At 41.1% G+C, this 25,824-nt stretch overlaps 1 protein-coding gene across 1 annotated transcript in view; it reads right to left on the bottom strand.

Moving 5' to 3' along the window:
• LOC126281874 (WD repeat and FYVE domain-containing protein 3) overlaps window positions 1-25,824 on the bottom strand; it is a 289,780-nt gene that overhangs the window by 96,288 nt on the left and 167,668 nt on the right. Inside the window, exons 30-35 of the mRNA XM_049981155.1 lie at window positions 25,575-25,776; window positions 21,404-21,577; window positions 19,691-19,892; window positions 11,109-11,313; window positions 5,781-5,873; window positions 4,003-4,159 (exon numbers count right to left, since the gene is read on the bottom strand). Coding sequence (XP_049837112.1) covers window positions 4,003-4,159; window positions 5,781-5,873; window positions 11,109-11,313; window positions 19,691-19,892; window positions 21,404-21,577; window positions 25,575-25,776 — 1,033 coding nt within the window. The remainder of the gene's footprint in view (window positions 1-4,002; window positions 4,160-5,780; window positions 5,874-11,108; window positions 11,314-19,690; window positions 19,893-21,403; window positions 21,578-25,574; window positions 25,777-25,824) is intronic.

The raw sequence follows: 25,824 nt of genomic DNA on the forward strand, positions 1-25,824 counted from the left end.
CTAACCAGTGGGACATTACAGCTTCTACACTCCTGGAAATTGAAATAAGAACACCGTGAATTCATTGTCCCAGGTAGGGGAAACTTTATTGACACATTCCTGGGTCAGATACATCACATGATCACAATGACAGAACCACAGGCACATAGACACAGGCAACAGAGCATGCACAATGTCGGCACTAGTACAGTGTATATCCACCTTTCGCAGCAATGCAGGCTGCTATTCTCCCATGGAGACGATTGTAGAGATGCTGGATGTAGTCCTGTGGAACGGCTTGCCATGCCATTTCCACCTGGCGCCTCAGTTGGACCAGCGTTCGTGCTGGACGTGCAGACCGCGTGAGACGACGCTTCATCCAGTCCCAAACATGCTCAATGGGAGACAGATCCGGAGATCTTGCTGGCCAGGGTAGTTGACTTACACCTTCTAGAGCACGTTGGGTGGCACGGGATACATGCGGACGTGCATTGTCCTGTTGGAACAGCAAGTTCCCTTGCCGGTCTAGGAATGGTAGAACGATGGGTTCGATGACGGTTTGGATGTACCGTGCACTATTCAGTGTCCCCTCGACGATCACCAGAGGTGTACGGCCAGTGTAGGAGATCGCCCCCCGCACCATGACGCCGGGTGTTGGCCCTGTGTGCCTCGGTTGTATGCAGTCCTGATTGTGGCTCTCACCTGCACGGTGCCAAACACGCATACGACCATCATTGGCACCAAGGCAGAAGCGACTCTCATCGCTGAAGATGACACGTCACCATTGGTCCCTCCATTCACGCCTGTCGCGACACCACTGGAGGCGGGCTGCACGATGTTGGGGCGTGAGATGAAGACGGCCTAACGGTGTGCGGGACCGTAGCCCAGCTTCATGGAGACGGTTGCGAATGGTCCTCGCCGATACCCCAGGAGCAACAGTGTCCCTAATTTGCTGGGAAGTGGCGGTGCGGTCCCCTACGGCACTGCGTAGGATCCTACGGTCTTGGCGTGCATCCGTGCGTCGCTGCGGACCGGGCCCAGGTCGACGGGCACGTGCACCTTCCGCCGACAACATCGATGTACTATGGAGACGTCACGCCCCACGTGTTGAGCAATTCGGCGGTACGTCCACCCGGCCTCCCGCATGCCCACTATACGCCCTCGCTCAAAGTCCGTCAACTGCACATACGGTTCACGTTCACGCTGTCGGGGCATGCTACCAGTGTTAAAGACTGCGATGGAGCTCCGTATGCCACGGCAAACTGGCTGACACTGACAGCGGCGGTGCACAAATGCTGCGCAGCTAGCGCCATTCGACGGCCAACACCGCGGTTCCTGGTGTGTCCGCTGTGCCGTGCGTGTGATCATTGCTTGTACAGCCCTCTCGCAGTGTCCGGAGCAAGTATGGTGGGTCTGACACACCGGTGTCAATGTGTTCTTTTTTCCATTTCCAGGAGTGTATATTTGAACTGGTATTATTGTAACTGTTTGTAGTTTCATTTATTTTCATTCAAATTTGAAAAGCATTTGGAACTGTGTTATCAAATGACAACCATGTGTGTTCCACTTATTACTTCAGATTTTAAGTTGAATTCTAACAGGTTTGAAGACGTGAATTATCTTGCACTGGTATCAGTTCACAGTGTGCAAGTTAAGCTTGTAGCCATGATCCAATGGTCTGGTGTGACCAAAAAATCGATTTCCTGGCAGGCAACTGTGTTTTGCTAAATTATTTTGACGAACCCAAATAATCATTTTGGCTATATACTTACACATTTTGAAATTAAAATTTAATTTGGATACATTATATTAGTTTATGCTCAAACTATAAGGTATATGTGTAAATCAGGTGGGGGACTGCATTTGGTGATCTGATTACCTTTTCAATGTTATGAAAAGGATAGATTGCTACTCACAACATAGAAGGGATGTTGAGTCACTGAGAGGCACAACAAAAAGACTGCTACACATCTGTGTTATAGGGCGAAAGGCCTTATTCTGCTTGTGGGAGCAGGCGGAGACATGGTGGGGACAAGGTAGGGCAGCTAGGTGCACTTGGGCGGTTTGAAAGACAGAAGGGGAGGGGGTGGCAAGGGTATGGGCAGGGGAGTGGAAAAGGAGAGTAATGAAGGAGGGAAAAAGACTAGCGGGTGAGTTTGTAGTATAGAAGGCTGTGTAGTGATCCAGTAGGAACAGGGCTAGCGAACTAGCGAAGGTTGATTTGATGCCGGCGGAGGGGGGGGGGGGGGGGGGGTTGGGATCATGTTCAGAAACTGGGCGGTCCAATTGTCTCTTGGTCACAGTTTGTCAGTTGCCATTCATGTGGACAGACAGCTTGTTGGTTCTCATGCCAAGTAGCTCTGCTTTTGGTAAGATAGGTGATGTCTCTGACTGGGCTCAAGTAGGTGGTGGTGGGAGGATGTATGGGACAAGTCTTACATTTAGGTCTATTGCAGGGATATGAGATATTGGACTAGGGGATGGAAAAGGATACTGTATAGGTTTGTTGGGTGGCAGATTAGCAGTGTGTCATGGGCGGCGAAGATGGATAGGACATTTCGCATTTCAAGGCAGGACTAGAGGTAGTCAACACCATGGCATAGAATGTGATTCTGTTGCTCCAGTCCTGGGTGGTGCTGAGTCAGGAGAGGAATGCTCTTTTGTGGCTGGAGAGTCGGTATGTGGGAAATGGTAGGTGACTGGAAAGACAAGACACAAGAGATCTGTTTATGAACAAGGTTGGGAGGGTAATTTTAGTCTGTGAAGGGATCACCGAGACCCTTGCTACATTTGGAGAGGGACTACTTGTGACTACAGATGCAAGAGCCATGAGTGGCTATGCTGTATGAAAAGTATTTCTTGGTATGGAATGGGTAGCAGCTGTAGAAATAGAGGTATTATTGATGGCTGGGAAGTTTGATGTGGACAGAGGTACTGATGTAGCCATCCCCAAGGTGGAGGTCAACATCAAGAAAGACAGCTTTCAGGCTGAGGGGGACTAGGTGAAGCCATTGGGGGAGGAGGTGTTGATGTTCAGATGGAATGCAGATAGGGTTTCCTCACCCTCAGTCTGGATCATAAAGATGTCATCAATGAATCTGAACCAAATGAGAGGTTGGAATTCAGGGTGGTTAGAAAGGTTTTCTCTAGAGCGTCCATGAACAGGTGGTGCCAAGCAGGTGCCCATTGTCATATCACAGATATGTTTGTAGGTATTGCCTTCAAAGATGAAGTAATTGCACGTGTGAATTTAGTTGCTAATGGTGACCAGATAGGAGGTTGTAGGTTTGGAGTCAATTGGGCATTGGGAAAGGTAGTGTTCAATAGTGCTGCTATTGAACACTACCTTTGCTAGCTACTGGCCACTACCTGTGGATTGGGAATGCTAGCATAGACGGTGGTGGCATCAATAGAGATGGGTAGGGTGCTTGCGATAAAGGTACAGGACCTGCAGAGTCAATGGAGGAAACAGGGCTTTGGGTTCAGTCCAATTGGCAGGGTTGGTGACAAAAAGGTCTTGCCACTGTAGGACTGGGGAAGGAGAAGTTTATCAATGCAGGAAAAGACAGATTGCTACATACCATAAAGAACACATGTCAAGTTGCAGACAGGCTGGCCCAAGATGCTGAAGTTGGCAGTTGTGTGCACCTGAGGTGTGCTTGCTTCTTCTTCTTCTTCCGTGCGCGCGCGCGTGTGTGTGTGTGTGTGTGTGTGTGTGTGTGTGTGTGTGTGTGTGTTTTACTGACCTGGAGTTTCCATTGTTTGAGAAGGGGAGGTTTACTTTTTCAGAAACTTAATAACCTTTTATCTTACACTTTATTTGACACCCACTACGGTTGATGCACTAGAAATCATTTCCTGTATGTGTATTTACTTATAACAATGGTGAACAGAGATGATATTTTCATCCTTGTTTGACTACCATTTCAACATGGATAAAGCTAAAGGTTTCCATGGTTGTTCATAAACAGTAATTACCATAATTTATGAAGTATGAAGTAATAAGAAGGAATTAAACAGTACCTCTTCAATTGCAGGTTTCTTGCACACGTACAGCTCTTCCCAGACTCTTCGTGCAGCCACTGCCATCAGGTTGTGGCCCTGGTGAGACGTCAACCTATCCTCTGTTTCATCTGTCTGAGGATTTACATGCCATGTTGTTTTTATGTTTGTGTCCAACCTGGAAAGAATTTCATCAATTACTTAAGTTAGATACATGAAAAAAATCTACCTATCCCATAATACAAAACACATTAGGAAACAACAAAACATCAATTGTATATATGAAGACAAATCACCACTCAATGGCCATTTGCTGCTCAATATATACAAATTTTTCCACTCCAAATTTCCTAGCGGAATAACTGAATAGTTACATCCAAAAGTAAACGTCTGGGAAAACTCATATCAATATGACCCAAAAAGGTTCTGGTCCTATGCAAAATCGCAAAGCAGGTCTAAGGCTTCCAGCAAAGTAGTCGAAGGTAGCAAAACAAAAGCCGAAGGTTTAATTTCACGTTTAAGAAATTGTTCACACAGGAGAATCGTATAAACATACCACAGTTTGACCATTAAACAGACTCCCATACAGGTGGTAGTAAAAAGCATCCATGGCATAGAGAAACAACTGAAAGAAACGAAAAGAAATAAGCCTCCATGTCTAGGTGGAATCCCAATTCTGTTTTAGAATGAGTCATCTACAGCATTGGCCCCTTAGTTAGCTTACATTTATTACAAATCTCTCACCCAACACAAAGTCACAAGTGACTGAAAAAAAGTGCAAATGGCTCCTACGTATAAGAAGAGTAAAAGAACTGACCTGCAAAATTACAGACCAATATCCTTAACATTGGTTGGTTGCAGAATTCTAGACCATATTCTCATTTTGAATATAATAAAATTTCCTTGAGACAGAAAAGCTTCTGTACACAAATTAGCATGGTTTTAGAAATTGTTGCTTGTGTGAACCTCTGCTTGCTCTTTTCTCACAGAATATACTGCAAATCATGGATGAAGATCAACAGGCAGATTCCACATTTCTAGATTTCAGAAAAGCATTTGACATATGGAACAGGTTCCCAGATACGCACGCGGCTCAGGCTTAAGTAATAGAACCCAGTTTCATTGACCTTGAAGGTGAGTGTTCATCACGAGAGAAGAGTATCGTTAGGAATGTCCCAGGCGATTGTGGCAAGAGTGTTATTATTGTCTATATATATAAATCATCTAGTGGACAGGGTTGTTTGCTAATAATGATACGGTGTATGGGAAGGTGTCATTGTTGAGTAGCTGCAGGAGGATACATACTGGCAGGCAGATTTTTTAATTGGTAAGATGAATGGCAACTTGCTCTAAATGTGGAAAATGTAAGATCATGCAGCTGAATAGCAAAAACATACCCGCAACATTCAGATACAGCATTAGTAGAGTTCTGCTTGATACAGTCATGTCTCTTAAATATAAAATGAAAAGAAGGGAAAAAATAGAAGTATATCTTTTAACAATACTCTAACAGTTAAATTCTCAGCAAGCTATAGGATGTAGGTGAAATTACCGACTGACTGTATTTAGACAGGTTTCTTTCCAGAACTGTGTAACATTACTGAAAGATAACATTAGATATCACAAGTAGGGCAGGAAAAAAAGATGATTTACCTATTACGATGTATATTCGTAAGCTTCCCCCAGAAAATGCTGTTCTCTGAACAGTATTTGTATAATTAAAAATTTCTCTTTTTTTCCTACTGTGTTTTCCAATACAGCATAAGTTAAGATTTATGGAAACATTGTTACATACTCACATAATTTTCATATCAGATGTGAGTTGCAATAAACAGTACGTTAGGCAGCCGACAAAATCCAGTTCATGATTTCCTGCACCAAAGATTAGACCTCTGAAATCAATAAAGTCCATAATTAAATTAAATGCCTTTGGAAATATTATTCTAAGTAAAAACGAAAGATAAGGTAAATATTGTATGTCATTGTAAACCACAGAGAAGCAAAGTAAACACAAATACAATGTGTGTAATGGCAGATACAACAACCTTAATTCCAACTGCGAGACAAGAGAATTTCGACATCTGTGCCACTATATAAGTCATTTGGATCAACTTCGTCATCAATGGATACCTCAACCTTCTCAATGTATCTCACCTCCTGCAGTTTCCTTTAACTTTCCCTGAACATTTTTCAGTACCTTGTAATACAAAATTATTTCCTGGGTGCTGCTTTCATACAACTTTAGTTACAGACTCTATTTCTTAAAATTTACCTCGAGTTATTCCTTATCTTTTCCCTCCCTCTTTTCCATCTCACTATCTTTTATCTTGCCATTATTTCATTCATTTATTTAGTGATGTGACTATCCTTGGCACAAATATTATGAATATTCCCTCTCCTCTCAATTATTTCCATTTCATTAGCTCTCTTTTACAGTTACGAAGACCATTTCATTCACCTCAGTACACTGTTCACCGTCTCTGATAACATTTAAATCACTAGAATTTTCAACACCCTAACCCCCGAATAGTTTGCTGGGAACAAACTTCTGATTGCAAATCTTATGAGCAAGTGTTTGATGCATATCTCAGGAACAAATATGACTGTTTTCTGTTCTGGCACATGATATTCACTGCCACTTTCTGCCGTATATAATTCAGCATAATTTTATTCATCTAATCCTTTGAAAAGTCTACAAATGTTCCCTTCTCTTTGGATGAATGAAGTCCCAGGATCAATTTACTGACATTCAAACAAATATTTGTGTGCGATTGTGGATCTGTGATAACAGCACAATCTGAGTTTACTTTTGTTAATATCAGCGAAGTTCTGCTTGTGGCAGACTTTGGTTTACTGTTATAATACTAGTGAATGCAATCAGTCTACAAAGGAGTACAAAAGACCTGTGTGATCCATCCTAGAATACTGCTCACATATGTGGCACCTATACCAAATAGTACCAACAATATTGAATGTGTACAGAAAAGGCCAGCACAAATGGTCACAGGTTTGACCTGTGGCAAAGCGTCACAGAGATGCTGAAGAAACTGAAGTGGCAGGCACTTGAACATAGGTCTAACTGTCCAAAGAAAGTCACTTCACAAAGCTTGAAGAACTGGCTTTCAATGATCACTCCAGGAATGTACTACAATTCCCTATATATCACTCTCAAGGGAATCAAAAGACAAGATTAAATTAAATACAGTGTGCAGAGAGGCTTTTACGCAATCCATACATGAATGGAATGGGAAGAAGCCCTTATAACTGGTGCAATAGAAAGTATCCTCTGCCATGCACTTCAAAGTGGTTTGCACAGGACGGGTGTCGATGTATATGTAGACAGGTTCATTGAAAATTGACCCCCGTTGCTTTGCATCAATATTTGCTCTATAACATAAATCAGGATCTCCACTGTTTCTATCAGTGCTAGTTCCACACTGATGAGTCAAACTGTTATGATGACATGCTTAATACTGTGTTGGTGCACATTTGGAAAACAGTACAGGTGTGATTCTGCACGGCATGGATTCGATAAGTGTTTGGTAGGTTTCTGGAGGTATATGGTGCTAGGTGTCTACACTCAGATCGTGTAATTTCTGTAAATTATGGACTGGTTGTTTATGGGTGTGGAGTTGGTGCCTGATAGCATTCTAGAGGTGTTCCATGGGGATCAGATTAGGTGAATCTAGTGACCAAGACGCCAGTACAAATTCACTATCATGCTCCTCAAACCACTCCAACACAATTCTGGCCTTGTGGCATGGACAGTCATCCTGCTGGAAGGTGCATGCCACCACTGTCGGTGGAGACATCAGGCATGAAGGGCTGGAGGGATGGAGGTGGTCTGCAATAATTGCGTAATCCACAACTGTTGTGGTGCCTTCAATTAGTGTGACAAATCCTATATAAGATGAGATAAATGTCATCAATAGAATAATACTGTCCCCACCGGCCTGTGTTCGAGGCACAGGACAGGTAGTGAGCAGTCGTTTGCGTGGGTTATGGATATCTGGACAGGACCATCAACCTAGTGTAACAAAAAAATGGTGATACATTCGACCAGGTGACACATTTCCATCCATCCGCAATCCAACCTTGATGACACTGTGCTCACTGCAATTGTAAACGATGACATCACTAGGAGAACACAGAGCTTCATCTCCTGTGAAGCCCCACATTCAAAATTGTGCGCTGAACAGTGTGCACCAAAGCGCTTATGCCCATACCAGCATTGCACTTTTGTCATCAGATATGCTGCAGATGCCACTTATCCTGCTTTATAGGGTGGAAAAACCTATGAGCTCCTGTTTCATTACGTGATAAAGTGTGTACATCTGGCACCTTGAAACCCACTCCTGTATTCAACCGTCCATCAAAAAGTTTCCACAGGTCCTCACAACAGTAGCACGTGAACAGCTGTCCAGCTTCACCACCTCCAAGATGCTTATTCCCATGTGCCAGGCCGTAGCACTCTGCCCCTTGTCAAAATCGTTTAAGTAGATGGATTTCTCCATTTTTGGCCCCTACAGTCACTAGAACTATACCAATATGTAATCCACTCAATTACACAGTATGTTGCTCAATGCTGCCCTTCAATAAATGAAGTGGAATGATGACTTTCTGACATGCAAACAGAGCACCTCAGGTGGACATCTAGATTAGCAATGCGCAATCATATCACAATCGATAAAGTTCGTAAGTTATATGAAGTAGCAGCAATAGTAAACACAAACAGAGAAAGCCTTCTATGATGGTATCGGCATGTTCTTAGAGCAGACACAACAACAGTAGCAAAGACTAGTTTTAGTTTGAGAGCACATGGTAAACAGCCTGTAGGACAACCCACATAGCAATGGCTTGATAGGTTGCACAGAGATCTCTACATTTCAGAGCTGCACCCCCATCCACCACTACATTGGATTTAATGGTAACAGAGTGCCAAAACACTGGGCATCGCCAGCAAGGAGGACAAATGCTAAGGAAGAAGATGACTGTCACTAGAATGATTCTGCATTTGTGCATCATAATCACAATGCCACCAGGTGACTCATAATTTCACAGTTGGTTGGTTGGTTGATAGTTATGGGACTAAACAACAAGGTTATCAGTCCAATAGCGTAGGAAAAGAGAGACTGATACTTACAGTAAATAAGACACATTAAGTTGCAGACAGGCACAATTAAAAGACACTTTAAAAAAGCTTTCATCTACGGCCTTCATCAATACAAGATGGACACATATCATTCATACACACAACCAAGCATATCACATGCACACATGACTGTCAATTGCAACATCTCTGGCTGGATGACTGTTTGAAGGTGATCAGTCCCACAGTCACAGGTAGCTCATCTGACGTTATTGATGTCCAGCAGAAATTTATTTGACTTATGAACATATGCAGGAGCGGTAAAATTGAGACACTAACACAATACTGATGCCGGAGCTGATAAATAATTTAAAGAGGAGTGAGTGTATGGTTCAGACTGGCACAAAGGTCAGAGCAGACAAGGGGTCCCCAACGACTCATATGTGGTGAGAGAAATCTTGCCAATTAAGAGGATAATAGTAACAGTGAGAAGGCTAAAAAGGTAATGGAAATCAAATGAAACTTCCTGGCAGATTAAAACTGTGTGCCTGACTCAGACTCAAACTTGGGACCTTTCCCTTTCATGGGCAAGGTAGAGCTCTTGCCCGCAAAAGATTCTGCCAGGAAGCGCACAGTCCATTGCAGAGTGAAAATGTCACTTTGTAATGGAAATGAGTCAGACCAACAATAGTAGAAGGAGTGGAACGAAATAATCAGGCTAGTGGGTGGATGGGGCCAGTGTGCACCCCCCCCCCCCCCCCCCCCCTCTCAGAGCTCTGCAAGTGACAGGGGCCAAACAAGCTGACAGTCAAAATGTTCTCGCTCATCAGTGTAATGCTCTTGTTTGTAAAATCCTGTGTTAGAGAAACAAGCCTTTCGGTCCAGTTCACTCAATTATACCTCCACACACCCCATTAATACTCTCACTCAGAGCTAGATAATGAAGGATGGAACATACATTTCCTGCAAAATTATTTGAAAATAGCAATTAATTCCTGCACTCGCAGCAGCTGGGAAATTAATGTGTGTCATCAGGCAAGTGGCAACATTTTCTGGAAATCCATTTCCTACTCACCCTCTTCAGGTGAAGACTGAAGAAGACTTTGCCATAATATGATGAGTACAAAACATATTGAAAGATAGCTTCAATAAAAGCACTGAAACTTAGCTGATAACATGAGATGTTAGAAAAAAATTCACTGAGGAAGCCCACATTCTCATGATGTAATTTTGGTAACATTATCCAACTTTCACATTGTAGAAAATATGTTTGGGATGACAGGCACCTCTGCTTAAAATATTTACTTGCTTCCCACGTTTCTCTGATAAAACATGTCATGTAGTCTATCATTCATTTATTTATTTCACATACAGGTTTTTAAGAACAACACTGAATAAAATATAAACAATAACATGTAATTTACAGACATTTAAAATTTTAATATAATCAATTGCATCATTTGTTGCCTTGTGAGTGGCATAGAGGTTGCACCACTGACCTGAGTATTAAGTATCAGAGAATTTTATATAGTAAACCTGATGGATTAGTACCAACACAAGTTTTCTTTTGAAAGAGAGAGAGAGAGAGAGAGAGAGAGAGAGAGAGAGAGAGAGAGAGAGAGAGAGAGAGAGAGAGAGAGAACAAGGTGGAGGGAGGAGAAAAAAAGAACAAAATTTACTGCTTTGTTCAAATGGTTCTAATGGCTCTCAGCACTATTGGACTCAACTGCTGTGGTCATCAGTCCCCTAGAACATAGAACTACTTAAACCTAACTAACCTAAGGACATCAAACACACCCATGCCCGAGGCAGGATTCGAACCTGCGACCGTAGCAGTCGCACGGTTCCGGACTGCGCGCCTAGAACCGCGGGACCACCGCGGCCGGCTTACTGCTTTGTGCTGGCTGGCACTGCATAATTGAAGAAATTCTTTCTTAAGCAAAGGAATGGCCAGAGTAGTAACCAAATTAATTAACAACAAGGAGTTTCTATCCAATGAGTACCATGGGGCAAATAACAACAACACCACTCAACTTACCGATGCGTGGTAAGTTTGTGGAGAGCCTCCAGTACAGCCATCTGATCAGCTATGTTTTCAGTAGAGCGGGACAATAGGAACAATATAGTGCGATTCAGGCAATGGTAAAGACCTTCCAAGGAAACTGTTGATGGGCGACGCTTTGCCTGCATTATTAATTTCACCACAAACTCAAACACTTCATGTGGATCTTTTGCAAAAGTACCTGCAATGTCACAGAAAGAATGGCAAAAGTGGTGCATATCAGTATGGTTTTAAAGCATTTAAATGCATTGCAGTAAAGCTGCACAATACAAAAACATACAATCATAAATATCACCAAATAACTACAGAAACATATCTATATATTGGGAAGCATTTTTTGTAGTTATTTTCATCCTCGTAAAAGCAATTTTTCTCATCATCATTATTAAATTTTTACACTGTTGCTACTTTAATTTTAAATGCTATGACATAACATAACACTGGCCTTGTCTTCCAAAATGTGAATATTGATATTTTGAATTTTCCTGTAGAGTGCAATGATGCAATGACAAAGAGCATAACTGAATTCGAGGCCTTTGTGAGCCTCATTTAGGAGCTCTTATACCTAAAAATACTTATGCTGAGCTTGAAATTTCAACTATTTTTCTATGTATATCAACTGGTTTCTAGGCTACAATCTGAAATTAATTACATTTCTCATTATACTGTTGTTAACTAAGTTATTTATTTAGTTAGTTACACCATCCATGGGTCACTTTGCATGATATATTTTAAATATGTAAAACGAATCAATTTACAGAATATTCTACTTATTTTGAACATGATAAATAATGAGTGATGTTATATCATTGCTTCATGTTCAGTGGAAGTAGGGGGAAGGGTATGGAGAAAGGAGGTTGCCTTTCTCATTTTAGTTTGCATGGGTTGCCTAAATCACTTCAGCTGAATAGTAAGGTGGTTTCCTGTCTAGCATAATTATCCATTTCTGTCTTCCCAAGCTGAACTACTGGACATTAGAGAAAAAAAAATTGAAATTGGAGGGAGGGGGTGGGGGGTGTGGTGGTGGTGAGGGGTTGGTCCATTAATGTGCTACTCCCACTCCCAACCCAAACCCAATGTCACAGGAGCCTTATCCCCATGGAAGACCCACATGCAAGACCTGCCCAGTCCACCAATCTAGCACTTCCTACTCCAGTCCTGCTACAGCCCTATCCAACACCATCAGAGGCAGGACGACGTGTGAAAGCAGCCATGTCACATACTAACTTGCAGAAATCAGTTCACAGCTTTTTATGTTGAAACTTTTGTGGATAAAAATCCTACATCAAGACTTATAAACACTTTTTTTTTAATCAACAGATCAAGTACCTCCCCACTGACAATGTCAAAGAATAACATTTTTATGTTGGTATGACAACCGGAAATGAATGGTCACCACTAAACTGTTGTCAACAACAAAGTTGACCAACCAGTGGCGCAACATGCAGATGAGCACAACATGCTCAACTGCAATAGCAGCTTCACAACTTGTGCTATCTGGATCCTTCTACACACAACCAGTTTCCTCAACTAGACAGACGGATGTTAGCCTAATCCTTCACTCCCATAACCCTCCCGGCCTCAATCTTTACTAACCCATGTTTCTACACCCACCCCTTCCTCTGTCCTGTCACCCCCTCTCAACCCCCGTCACCTTCTTCATGCGCTGCAACCCACTGGCTCCAGCACCCGCACATCGTATGCCTAGACCGTGCATTGGCTACACATCCCTCCCATATTCCTAGCTGGCAAACTCACTGCATTCCTCTGAGCTGCACATTCTGCCAGAACTTATACAGTAAATAAGCAACAAGTTTCCTAAAAAGTTATTTTATGAAAAAGAAGAAGGTACCCAGATGGAACTTTTTAATTGTAGCTTTACTCTCTATACTTAACTTCTCTATCCATGTGGTTACATGATGTCCAGACATGCACAGAACATAATCATTTCAAAATTTTGTAAACCTTCTACAGAAACAAGAAGCTCATTTGGCTCACTTCTTAATCCCAAAATTTGTCTGAGTCTTCCACCACTGTAATTTCCTATAAGACTAACTGCCTCAACTCTTTCTCTACCCCAAAAAGTGCCTTTTTGACACCAGTAATTGCAAGGGTTTATGCAATTGTAGCCCCTGTATATTTTTTGCAAGATGCTCAGCTAGGCTACCCTTCCTTGTCTTATCAGCAATAATGATAGTACCTTTAGCTGTTTGTATTTTTTTATTTATTTGTAACGGTTTTTGGTGATACAATCCACCATCTTCAGACCCCTAGATGCAGCAATAATATCATTTATCATGCCATACAATAGACAATATAATAAAAGCTATATTTACTTTCTAATGATGACATGTTAATTATTTTGTGACAAGGATAGATAGCTACTTATTGCATAGAGGAGACATTGAGACAAAGACAGGCACAATGACTCGGGTATCACGGGGATGTCAACCTCATCCCGTCTGTCCCCAGATCGGTCTGCCACTGTGGTTGCCCCGGTTGCTGCCCGCAGTGGGGCTGAGCCCTCACCTGTGATTGATTGGGAGGTCGTTCCAAGGCGTGGCAGGCAGCGAAAGGCGTCCCCGGAGGCTGATCAGAAAGCCTCCCCGGTGCGTCTGACAAACCGGTTTCAGGCACTGTCTCTGGCTGAGCCAGATGCAGCTGCCTGCCCTGTTTCAGAGGATCATTCTCAGCCTTCAAGGTCCGGGTAATCGCAGAGGGTGGGCTTATTGGTAGTTGGGAGCTCCAATGTTAGGCGCGTAATGGGGCCCCTTAGGGATATGGCGGCTAAGGAGGGGAAGAAATCCAGTGTGCACTCCGTGTGCATTCCGGGAGGAGTCATTCCTGATGTGGAAAGGGTCCTTCCGGATGCCATGAAGAGCACAGGGTGCAGCCAGCTGCAGGTGGTGGCGCATGTCGGCACTAATGACGTGTGTCGCTTTGGATCTGAGGAAATTCTCTCTGGATTCCAGCGGCTATCTGATTTGGTGAAGGCTGCCGGTCTTGCTTACGAGATGAAGGCAGAGCTCACCATCTGCAGCATCGTTGACAGAACCGACTGCGGACCTTTGGTGCAGAGCCGGGTGGAGGGTCTGAATCAGAGGCTCAGACGGTTTTGCGACCGTATTGGCTGCAGATTCCTTGACTTGCGCCATAGGGTGGTGGGGTTTCGGGTTCCGCTGAATAGGTCAGGAGTTCACTACACTCAGCTGGCGGCTACACGGGTAGCGGAGGCTGTGTGGCGTGGACTGGGCGGTTTTTTAGGTTAGAAGGCCTCGGGAAAGTGCGGGATGGGCTGCAATGTCAAAGGGTGCTTGGCAATTACAGGACGTGCTTGGATCAAGGAACAGTCGGAATTATAGTTGTAAACTGTTGTAGTTGCGCTGGAAAAGTCCCTGAGCTTCAAGCGCTAATAGAAAGCACAGAAGCTGATATCGTTATAGGTACAGAAAGCTGGCTAAAGCCTGAAATAAGTTCTGCAGAAATTTTTACGAAGTCTCAGACGGTGTTCAGGAAAGATAGATTAGGCAGAATTGGTGGTGGAGTGTTGGTGTCTGTCAGTAGTGGTTTATCTTGTAGTGAAGTCGAAGTAGATACTCCGTGCGAATTGGTGTGGGTGGAGGTTATACTTAACAGCCGAATTAAGTTAATAATTGGCTCCTTCTACCGACCCCCAGACTCCGATGATACAGTTGCGGAACAGTTCAGAGAAAGTTTGAGTCTCGTAACAAATAAATACCCCACTCATACGGTTATAGTTGGTGGGGACTTCAACCTACCCTCGGTATGTTGGCAAAAATACTTGTTCAAAACCAGTGGTAGGCAGAAAACGTCTTCCGAGATTGTCCTAAATGCATTCTCCGAAAATTATTTAGAGCAGTTAGTCCACAAACCCACGCGAATTGTAAATGGTTGCAAAAACACACTTGACCTCTTGGCCACAAACAATCCAGAGCTGATAGAGAGCATCATGACTGATACAGGGATTAGTGATCACAAGGTCATTGTAGCTAGGCTCAATACCATTTCTTCCAAATCCATCAGAAACAAACGCAAAATAATTTTATTTAAAAAAGCGGATAAAGTGCCACTAGAAGCCTTCCTAAAAGACAATTTCCATTCCTTCCGAACTGACTATGCGAATGTAGACGAGATGTGGCTCAAATTCAAAGATATAGTAGCAACAGCAATTGAGATATTCATACCTCATAAATTGGTAAGAGATGGAACGGATCCCCTGTGGTACACAAAAAAGGTCCGAACGCTGTTGCAGAGGCAACGGAAAAAGCATGCGAAGTTCAGAAGAACGCGAAATCCTGAAGATGGGCTAAAATTTACAGACGCTCGAAATTTGGCACGTACTTCGATGCGAGATGCCTTTAATAGGTTCCACAACGAAACATTGTCTCGAAATTTGGTAGAAAATCCGAAGAAATTCTGGTCGTATGTAAAGTACACAAGCGGCAAGACGCAGTCAATACCTTCGCTGCGCAGTGCCGATGGTACTGTTATCGACGACTGTGCCGCTAAAGCGGAGTTATTGAACGCAGTTTTCCGAAATTCCTTCACCAGGGACGACAAATGGAATATTCCAGAATTTGAAACACGAACATCTGCTAGCATGAGTTTCTTACAAGTAGATACCTTAGGGGTTGCGAAGCAACTCAAATCGCTTGATACGGGCAAGTCTTCAGGTCCAGATTGTATACCGATTAGGTTCCTTTCAGATTACGCTGATACTATAGCTCCCTACTTAGCACTCATATACAACCGCTCGCTCACCGATAGATCTGTACCTACAGATTGGAAAATTGCGCAGGTCGCACCAGTGTTCAAGAAGGGTAGTAGGAGTAATCCATTTAACTACAGACCTATATCATTGACGTCGGTTTGCAGTAGGGTTTTGGAGCATATACTGTATTCAAACATTATGAATCACCTCGAAGGGAACGATTTATTGACACGTAATCAGCATGGCTTCAGAAAACATCGCTCTTGTGCAACGCAGCTAGCTCTTTATTCGCACGAAGTAATGGCCGCTATCGACAGGGGATCTCAAGTTGATTCCGTATTTCTAGATTTCCGGAAAGCTTTTGACACCGTTCCTCACAAGCGACTTCTAATCAAGCTGCGGAGCTATGGGGTATCGTCTCAGTTGTGCGACTGGATTCGTGATTTCCTGTCAGGAAGGTCGCAGTTCGTAGTAATAGACGGCAAATCATCGAGTAAAACTGAAGTGATATCAGGTGTTCCCCAGGGAAGCGTCCTGGGACCTCTACTGTTCCTGATCTATATAAATGACCTGGGTGACAATCTGAGCAGTTCTCTTAGGTTGTTCGCAGATGATGCTGTAATTTACCGTCTAGTAAGGTCATCCGAAGACCAGTATCAGCTGCAAAGCGATTTAGAAAAGATTGCTGTATGGTGTGTCAGGTGGCAGTTGACGCTAAATAACAAAAAGTGTGAGATGATCCACATGAGTTCCAAAAGAAATCCGTTGGAATTCGATTACTCGATAAATAGTACAATTCTCAAGGCTGTCAATTCAACTAAGTACCTGGGTGTTAAAATTACGAACAACTTCAGTTGGAAGGACCACATAGATAATATTGTCGGGAAGGCGAGCCAAAGGTTGCGTTTCATTGGCAGGACACTTAGAAGATGCAACAAGTCCACTAAAGAGACAGCTTACACTACACTCGTTCGTCCTCTGTTAGAATATTGCTGCGCGGTGTGGGATCCTTACCAGGTGGGATTGACGGAGGACATCGAGAGGGTGCAAAGAAGGGCAGCTCGTTTTGTATTATCGCGTTATAGGGGAGAGAGTGTGGCAGATATGATACACGAGTTGGGATGGAAGTCATTACAGCATAGACGTTTTTCGTCGCGGCGAGAGCTTTTTACGAAATTTCAGTCACCAACTTTCTCTTCCGAATGCGAAAATATTTTGTTGAGCCCAACCTACATAGGAAGGAATGATCATCAAAATAAAATAAGAGAAATCAGAGCTCGAACAGAAAGGTTTAGGTGTTCGTTTTTCCCGCTCGCTGTTCGGGAGTGGAATAGTAGAGAGATAGTATGATTGTGGTTCGATGAACCCTCTGCCAAGCACTTAAATGTGAATTGCAGAGTAGTCATGTAGATGTAGATGTAGAATGCAAAGATCGCTAAACATTTAAGCTTTTGCACAAAAAAGTCCCACTTTGGAAATAGAAAATATACACACATTCACACATGACCACCGTCTCCAGCCACTGTGGCTGTCTCCATGTGGGCACCCCATTGAGGAAAGTGTCCATGTGTGTGTTACTTGTGCTCGTGTGAATGTGTGTGTGTTTTCTATTTCCAAAGTGGGACTTTTTTGTCCAAAAGCTTATATGTTTAGCAGTCTTTTCATTGCACCTTTCTGTGATTCGGCACCATCTCTGCATGGTGAGTAGCAATCTAGCCTTTCCATATGGACTTTTCATTGTTTGAAATGTTAACTACATTAGACTGAACCAATTTTCACTATACACGTGTGACACTACATTACTAAAACTGTAAAAAAATTAACTATAGCGTCTCCACTGCAACAAACCTCTATAGTTGTCCAACAGTGTCTAAAACTTATTAAGCTACAATAACCTTAGGAGCAGGGCTGCATTTCTCTTGTGTTGGTCACCTAAAACTTTCAAATGCTGAAATGCTGTGTACAATGTGTCACTTGGTGGCACACAACTAATCCATACAGCTAAAGGTATTATCATTTTTGTATGTTTACCCAGCACTGATCATGATGCTGCAAGACCCCCAACAATGCCACACTGGCACTTTATGACAAGTTGCCGACCATGTTTTGCCCAGGACACCCACTGGTTACATAGGTCTTTAGCCGGACTGTTACCTATGCCACCTGCTATGATCACCTGATCTCTTTCACCAAACTGCCTGTACAATGTTCCTATATCCTCTGTCACATAGTGAAGACTGGCACTTTGACATGCAGCATTCGGCCTATGCCACTCTAGCAACTAGTACCTAACAGAAGATTATTTTCTTTGTAGTGCCTTTTGTTCCTGATTTAGCTGTAGTTGTTTGTGTATCACATTACTCTATTTTCTGCTACATCTAGATGAGCTTCTCTCCAATTTCCCTATGCAACAAGTCACACTAATGGTCTAATGTAATGAGACAATATCTGCAGCCACTGCTTACCCTCATGAGGCAAAATATTCATTTTGTGAACAGCAATCAACAGCACAACATAAAGACATGGGAATTTCAATGTAAGTGATCTAAAATTCAAGCAGTTCTATCTTTGAGAATTGTTTGCACTGTTTTCATTTGTTACAGTTAAACAGGCCGTTTACTGCTGTAGGGCATCATCACCCCAATGAACTTTTGTCACTAGAGAAGAAGGAAAAAAAACCCAGCAACTGTATATGACAACAAATGTTAATAGCTCTCTGAAGATGAACCTGTTGGTTCAAAATTGGTAACGGGGCTACTTGTGTAAATAAACAGCATTATTAACAGTGCCTGGTTGCTGTTTTCTTCTTTTCAAGAAACGACTATTTTTCACACAGCCACAATACAGTCAGTAGGCCCATATAAAGGTACATGACACTGTAATAGTTTTCAGGGAGCGGTGAGGAATAGGTTGGGGAAGGTTAAGAAGGATTGAAGCTAGACCCACCTGTTGTAGCTGGAAATTTGGTCAAAAATTCATGCCTGGGAACAAGTCAGAAAGACTTGTTTTTAAATACTGATATTGTAACCATTAAAAAGCAACCATCTCCAAACAATATCTCTGCTGGTACATAAAATGATAATTATTGCCTCAGTTACTTATAGAAAGTATATGTCACACTTAATTTTCTTTTTTACCACACCTGATACTAACCAACAATACACTGAAACTTGTATTTAGTAGGAAGTTATGTACAATCACAAATCTTGTTTTGCAAGCAGCAAAACCTTTCCGTTGACCAAGAAGACTATCAGTTGGCTGCATTTATATAGCATATGCAACAATGTTTAAAAACTGAGCTAAACACAAATGAGATGGCAGTTAAGGCTGCAGTAAAGCAATTTACAAATCATAAACTTCATGTGAGTGAGTTACTATGAATAGTTGAAATTTTGCAAACTGCTGCTGCTTAAAACATTTGGCTAATTCTGACAGTAGGTACTGATTTTTCTAGTGATTTGATAAATGACATATCTCTTTACACCTACCCTCACTCCTCAAACCGACTTTTTTTCACTGATGTTCATTAGTTCACCTAAGCAAGACAAAGAACATAAACATGCAATTGTGCTAGAGAGGCAACTATCTCACTATTCAGCTGAAGTGATTTATGGAGACAGCTCCCCTTCTCCTCCCCTCTACTATTCACAAATAAGAAACCATGACAGAGCTTCACTCTGAATTGCGTTCACAAAAATTACATGTAAGAATCACATAAAAGATTTGTGACAACGGTAAGAGGGAGACTAGCAAATTATTGAACAGACAATTTAATATTTACAGTGCAACAACTTTAGAATGCAGAAACTGCAATAATGTGACTCACCCTGCCAAAGCTTGTCTACAATACGTGAAGCAAGGTAGCACACATTGGGAGCAATGTACTGGGGCGCCCCCCCAGGGACTACCGGCAGTGCAGCCTGCTCCCCAATGAGGACATCAGCCGCCAGCAGGTGCTCCATCAGAGTTCCCAACACCTCCGTCTGATAACGTGTCTGCTGAGACATGCTTGCATTTTCTGGTGATGCCTGCATAGAGAATGACACTCAACACTTAATTTGTTTCATATATTCTAAAAAATTCTATTCTAAACAAACAGACGAGTTCCTATTAAGAAAAAGGTTTTATGCAGACTACAGTACAAAACAACACAATCTTAAGAACTAAAAATTGACAACAAATAGGGAGATATCAGGATAAAAAAAAATCAGTCCATGATGGAAAATATTTGTGTTCCCTCACTGTAATAAAATTTTGTAATTTCACATTCATTAACAGAAGAGTTTGTCTGAATAAAGGTATGCGTGGAAGTTGCACTTGTGAGTGCATGTGGCCTTAATGGCCGAAAGCTATGATTGTGTGAATCTTTTTATTGTGCCTATCGCAACTCAGCATCTCTGCTATATGGTGAGTGGCATCTTTCCTTCTCTCATATTGTTACATTCCAACTTAAAATAGAACATTATCCCACTAAGTCTCCTATGACACAAAGCTATCAATTCAAATTTCCTGAACCGAAAGCAGGCTGCCAACTAAAAGAATCGAAGATCATACTGGGTAACATAAACATTTTGAAACAATCTTATATCGGGTGAATAATATTTCAATATGGATTTTGAATACCGGCAGAGTAACCAGTGTGGTGACAGACAGTTTGTATCTTGTGTTTATTTCCTTCATCAGCTTACTTATATGTACTGATGTTATCAGAAAACTTTGAGATCTTTTACACTTGGTGAATAAGACGAATGTTGGAAAGCTATCTGAAAGTAGTAAAGCATTATTCATAGCAAGCTCTACGCATCAGTGCTATGTCACACAAGCATACCAAATTTCATAAAAACTTTACATTCAGTACTCAGTCAAAGAACAAAGCTATTTTAAATTAATAGTACAACAATTTATATTCTACAGCTGTCCCTCAATGGCCATTAACAATAAACAATTTCTGTTCTTTTTGCAAATAGCATGTACATCAAATTTGAGCATAGTAATTTTGCAATTGTTAAAATAATTAACAGTATTAAGCAATATCAGTGGTCACACTCAAAATATCCAGTTTTGACAAAAAAGCAACACATTTGATACAGTCAACAGGCCCATATAAAGGTACATGACACTGTAATAGCTTTCAGGGAGTGGTGAAGAAAAGGTTGGGGAAGGTTAAGAAGGCATGGCAGGTCACCCAGACCCAAGGATGAGATGACCCACCTGTTGTAGCTGGAAATTTGGTCAAAAATTCATGCCTGGGAACAAGTAAGGAAGACTTGTTTTTAAATACTGATATTGTAACCTTTACAAAGCAACCATCTCCAAACAATATCTCTGCTGGTACATAAAATGATAATTACTGCCTCAATTCCTTATAGAAAGTATATGTCACACTTAATTTTCTTTTTTACCACATCTGATACTAACCAACAATACACTGAAACTTGTATAATCTGTGGTATCCCAGAAGAACAATTTATCAACGAATCTACATACCTCAAGGATCTGTGGTAGCCCAGAAGAACAATTTATCAACGAATCTACATACCTCAAGGACTAAGTCAATTGCAAGAGGACCTTTTCCAGGTGATGGTAGTGATAGCGAGTCCACTACAATCACACGCAGGAAGTCCATCACAAATTTCCTTGCTGGGTGGTTGCTCAAACCCGAATCCTTTGATGGAGATCTAACAAGGACAGCGGAGTCAGAGCCAGGATAAGTCTGAGGAAAGATAAATATCATGTTTCAAGATTACAAAATTGTCTTAAAAGTGATTGACATGTGCGGTTACTAAAAATGTGAAGTAGCAGGGAATATATACTTATCCATATGGTGAAACAAGGAGGGACAGTAGCCTACAAGCAAGATTCACTTTATGATGTAATTATGTTCAGTTACAATAAATGCCATAAAGGAATATAAGAGTGTTAGGAATTATAAAGATATTGGAGTATTTCAAACTTGATAGTTGGGCTGTTACAAGAAAATGGGAAAACGGGAAAATAGGAAAAAGGTGAAGTATACATATAAGGAAGAGTACACACACACACACACACACACACACACACACACACACACACACACACACTAGGTGTAGGTAAAGACTGTGAACTAACACTGTACTTTAACAATTTAGGTACATATAAATTCTATAATACTAATATTGGTATGCCACAAGTAATTGCAAAAGAATGGCAGAAACTGAAATGGCAAAACAAGTGCAGAAAAGGATGAGTAAACAGAATGAACTAGTATAAAGCAGAAAAATTAAGGATAGGTTATAACTTGTTTACACATTGAAGGTAATCTGCAGAAAATAGAACAGAGGAGTGAAAACAAAGTTTTACAAGCAGAACTGAGAAGAGGGAAAGGGAGGGGAAACCACTATAAATTAAGACTACATGGGTGAAAAGTATTGAAGGTTGGTTCAGATCTTCAAAGTTAAGAAGCTATAGAATTACAGTATTGAGAAGGGTGTCTAACAACAGCCCAAAGAGATAAAAAAAAACTGTTCCTATTATTTTCCGCAGTGTAATAAGCAAATGAGAACTTCTGAAAGGTTTTAAAGCTGTGCAAAAAAAATTAGCAGCTTAAAGACTTCAGAGAGAGTTAATTTTAAAAACAAAATATGACTACTGTTCAAGCAAAAATCATTATGGTCTACTGCAACTGTAATCAATTTCTTATAAACACAAAACTCATGGACTCAACATCATTTTATAGTCCCATGTCTTCTGCGCACCTTCACTAAAAATTCCAATATCCTTGCAACTGTCACAGGTGCAAATAGAACTCCATGTGCCCTTCTGTCCTACCCTAAACTCTAGTGCTATCAGTATTCTTCACAATAACAGTGTCAAGGAGCATTGAAAACATTAGTATCACACCAAACAAATGTACACAATATTCAATTTGATATGTTGGCATGATCATTACAAAGTATATTCCATAAATGAATGAATGAATTGACATAACCAATTTAGGTACATATAAATTCTATAATACTAATATTGATATGCCACATCTAATTGCAAAAGAATGCAGAAACTGAAATGGTAAAACAAGTGCAGAAAATGATGAGAAAACAGAGTGAACTACGCTTTTAGATGCTGATAATTCAGTAACTATAGTAGCCATATTAACAAGCAATAAAGAACTCAGTTTTGTAGTGAAGCCAACTACACACAGTCTTTATTTCATTCGGTACAAGTTGCCCCCAGGCCTCCTAACACGAGTAATTTTTATGATTTAAATTTTACAAAGCATCAAACAGTTTGCACAGGAATAGGCCAAATCTTCGTCAGCAAAGCCACTCTTCCAATAAAATCATGTCACAGGATCACTTGACTTATAAAACTGAGGGCTCTCGGAGCTGTGACTGAAAACTCTGCCTCTCTTCTGTTCCAAGCCACCACTTTGAGCAAGGGTTCCCACACTTTTCCTCTGATGGAACTGTTTGAGAATCCTGGTACTTTGATGAAACACATTGTTTATTTAAAATTGAGAAAAACTTGCTTTATCCAGTGATTACTTCATTTTTAAATCACAACTAGTGACACAGAAATCATATTCCTATTTTAATAGAATAAACAACTTGTTTAACTCAACTGTTGTGACATGGCTTCACCGTTTCCAGTTCTTTGTGTCCCTGAGCTAGTAAGTGGAGTGCGCACTGAGTTGAAACTAACAGCTTCACCTCTGCCAGTACTGTAGACATGGCACTGGGGAAAGTAAGATTGTAAAGGCAATTGTGATTCCAGCTCAGATTGCTCAGTCAACAGAGTGCTTGCTTGCCAAAGGCACAGGCAAAGATCCCATGTTTGAGTCCCAGTCCAACATACAGTTTTATCTGGAGGAAGCTTCAAATGAGTGCACACTAAAATGCAGAGTCAAAATTCATTCTAGCAATGGATAGTGTCTCAAAAATTTATCATATGATGCTAAGGAAATTAGATTAGGGAGTGAGACCCCAATAGAAGTAGAGACCAAAATAAATTACAACTGGGAAAGCTATTTCTGAAAACAAACACAAAAAAAAAAAGAATCGCTATCACTGAATATACATTTAAGTGTTAGGAAGTCTTTTCTGAAGGTACTTTTCTGGAATGTAGCTTTGTACAAAAATGAAATGTGGATGGAAAAGAGTTAAGAAAAGAAGAGACAAGAAGCTTTTGAAATGTGAAGCTACAAAAAAAAAATGCTGAAGGTTAGGTGAGTAAAATGTACAACTAAAGAGGTGGTACTTAATAGAACTGGGAAGAATAGAAATTTGTAGCACAACCTGATTAAAAGAAGGGATCAGCTGATAGAACACATCGTTATGTCTGAAGAGATTGTCTACAATTTTGTACTGGAGGGATGTGTGTAAAAGGGGTGGGGGGTGCGGAGAGCAGGGCAAGCTTGTTGAAATCGGAAATCAACAGCAGCAAAATTTTCGAAGTTGAATATATATTGGAAGGATAAACTAGACAACATTTTCGAGTGCTGTGAAAAACTTAATAATATCTAGTGAGATAATTATAGTAGTGGCAGAGTATGTCACAAGAAATCTTGAGTACCTTGCACGTAAATAAGTTAAACATGTTGGCATCTTTTCAAACATTTTTACATCTGTGGAACAATTGAATTAAGTGATAGCAGAATAACCAAAACCATGGGCTTTTATGGATTTTCATACAAAAAGGGTATTGTGCCACAAGAAAACTGAGCTTGGAGGAGAAACTAATTTCATTTTCAAATTCTGCACCAAGGACATACTTAAATTCATCCTAACCAAAAAAGTTAGTGATCACTGTTGTAAAATTACATATACAAAATCATAAAAATTGAAAAGCAACTGCAGATGACTAAAGATAACTTAAAATTATAGAATGACCAAAGGACTACGATCATGTGATCACGTAATAGAAGAGTGGCTGAAGTTAACAAAGGTCATTAGTAAGACAGAGTTGAGTAATCGAACAAAGAAACCCTAAATTGAAAATAGCGTTCAGTTATCCTTGGTTGTCTGATCAAATAAATATTGGCAATATCACTGTCTGTAAAAAATAGAACTGGACAGAACAAAACAAGATTTGTTAGGTTGCCAAGGCTCTCAGGCATTGCGTCAGATGATCCCACTGAAATTTCATAATATTTCAGTGCAGCCCCCACCCAATAATAATAATAATAATAATAATAATAATAATGTGGCATGTTGACAGAAAATCTTACCAATAATACCATGATGACTTGAAGATGACGAAGATATGATTTGTTGCAACATTATGTACCTTCACTCATGACACATGCAATTTCAAAAATCGTGTGCCCATACAGTACACAGGCTTGCTTATGGAGACCACCTGGGTTGGCCCCTGGTGCACTCTGGTGAGCAGCTAATGAAACAGTATTATTCAAGCAATCACAAACGAGTGCTCGGCCTATTCTGTAACCTGAATTACTGTTGTCCATTCAATTTGCTCAGTGCTAAACACTACCTGCACTTCATTATCTTATGTTGGCTCTATAAAGTTCTATGTTCCATAAATCACATTTATTGTTGCTATAGCACAATATTGTAGTATAAATGACAACATCCGAGAGTGAAAATAATTACTATGTTGGAAAAAAACTTAAAAAAACATAAGAGATGAAAGGGGAGGGGTTGAGAGAGAGAGAGAGAGAGAGAGAGAGAGAGAGAGAGAGAGAGAGAGAGAGAACCAGACAGACCACTGACCTTTACTTCATCGCCGGGTGTTGAAGCTGCACTACCTGCTTCACTTCCAGCTTGCCTGGGGAAAAGAGTGCCTGCCAATGCCCCCAAAACTTCACCAGTCATGCACACTGGTGTGAAATCTGCCATATTGTGGTATAAAAAGAATAGGAACTGTATAATTGTCACTGGGTAATCCCGCAACCATTCAGGTAAACTATCTGGGCTGTTAACAGAACATAATAAAACACAATAATTTGCTTGATGAGTGTTA

Source organism: Schistocerca gregaria, chromosome 1 (assembly GCF_023897955.1).
Source record: "Schistocerca gregaria isolate iqSchGreg1 chromosome 1, iqSchGreg1.2, whole genome shotgun sequence".
Taxonomy (NCBI): domain Eukaryota; kingdom Metazoa; phylum Arthropoda; class Insecta; order Orthoptera; family Acrididae; genus Schistocerca; species Schistocerca gregaria.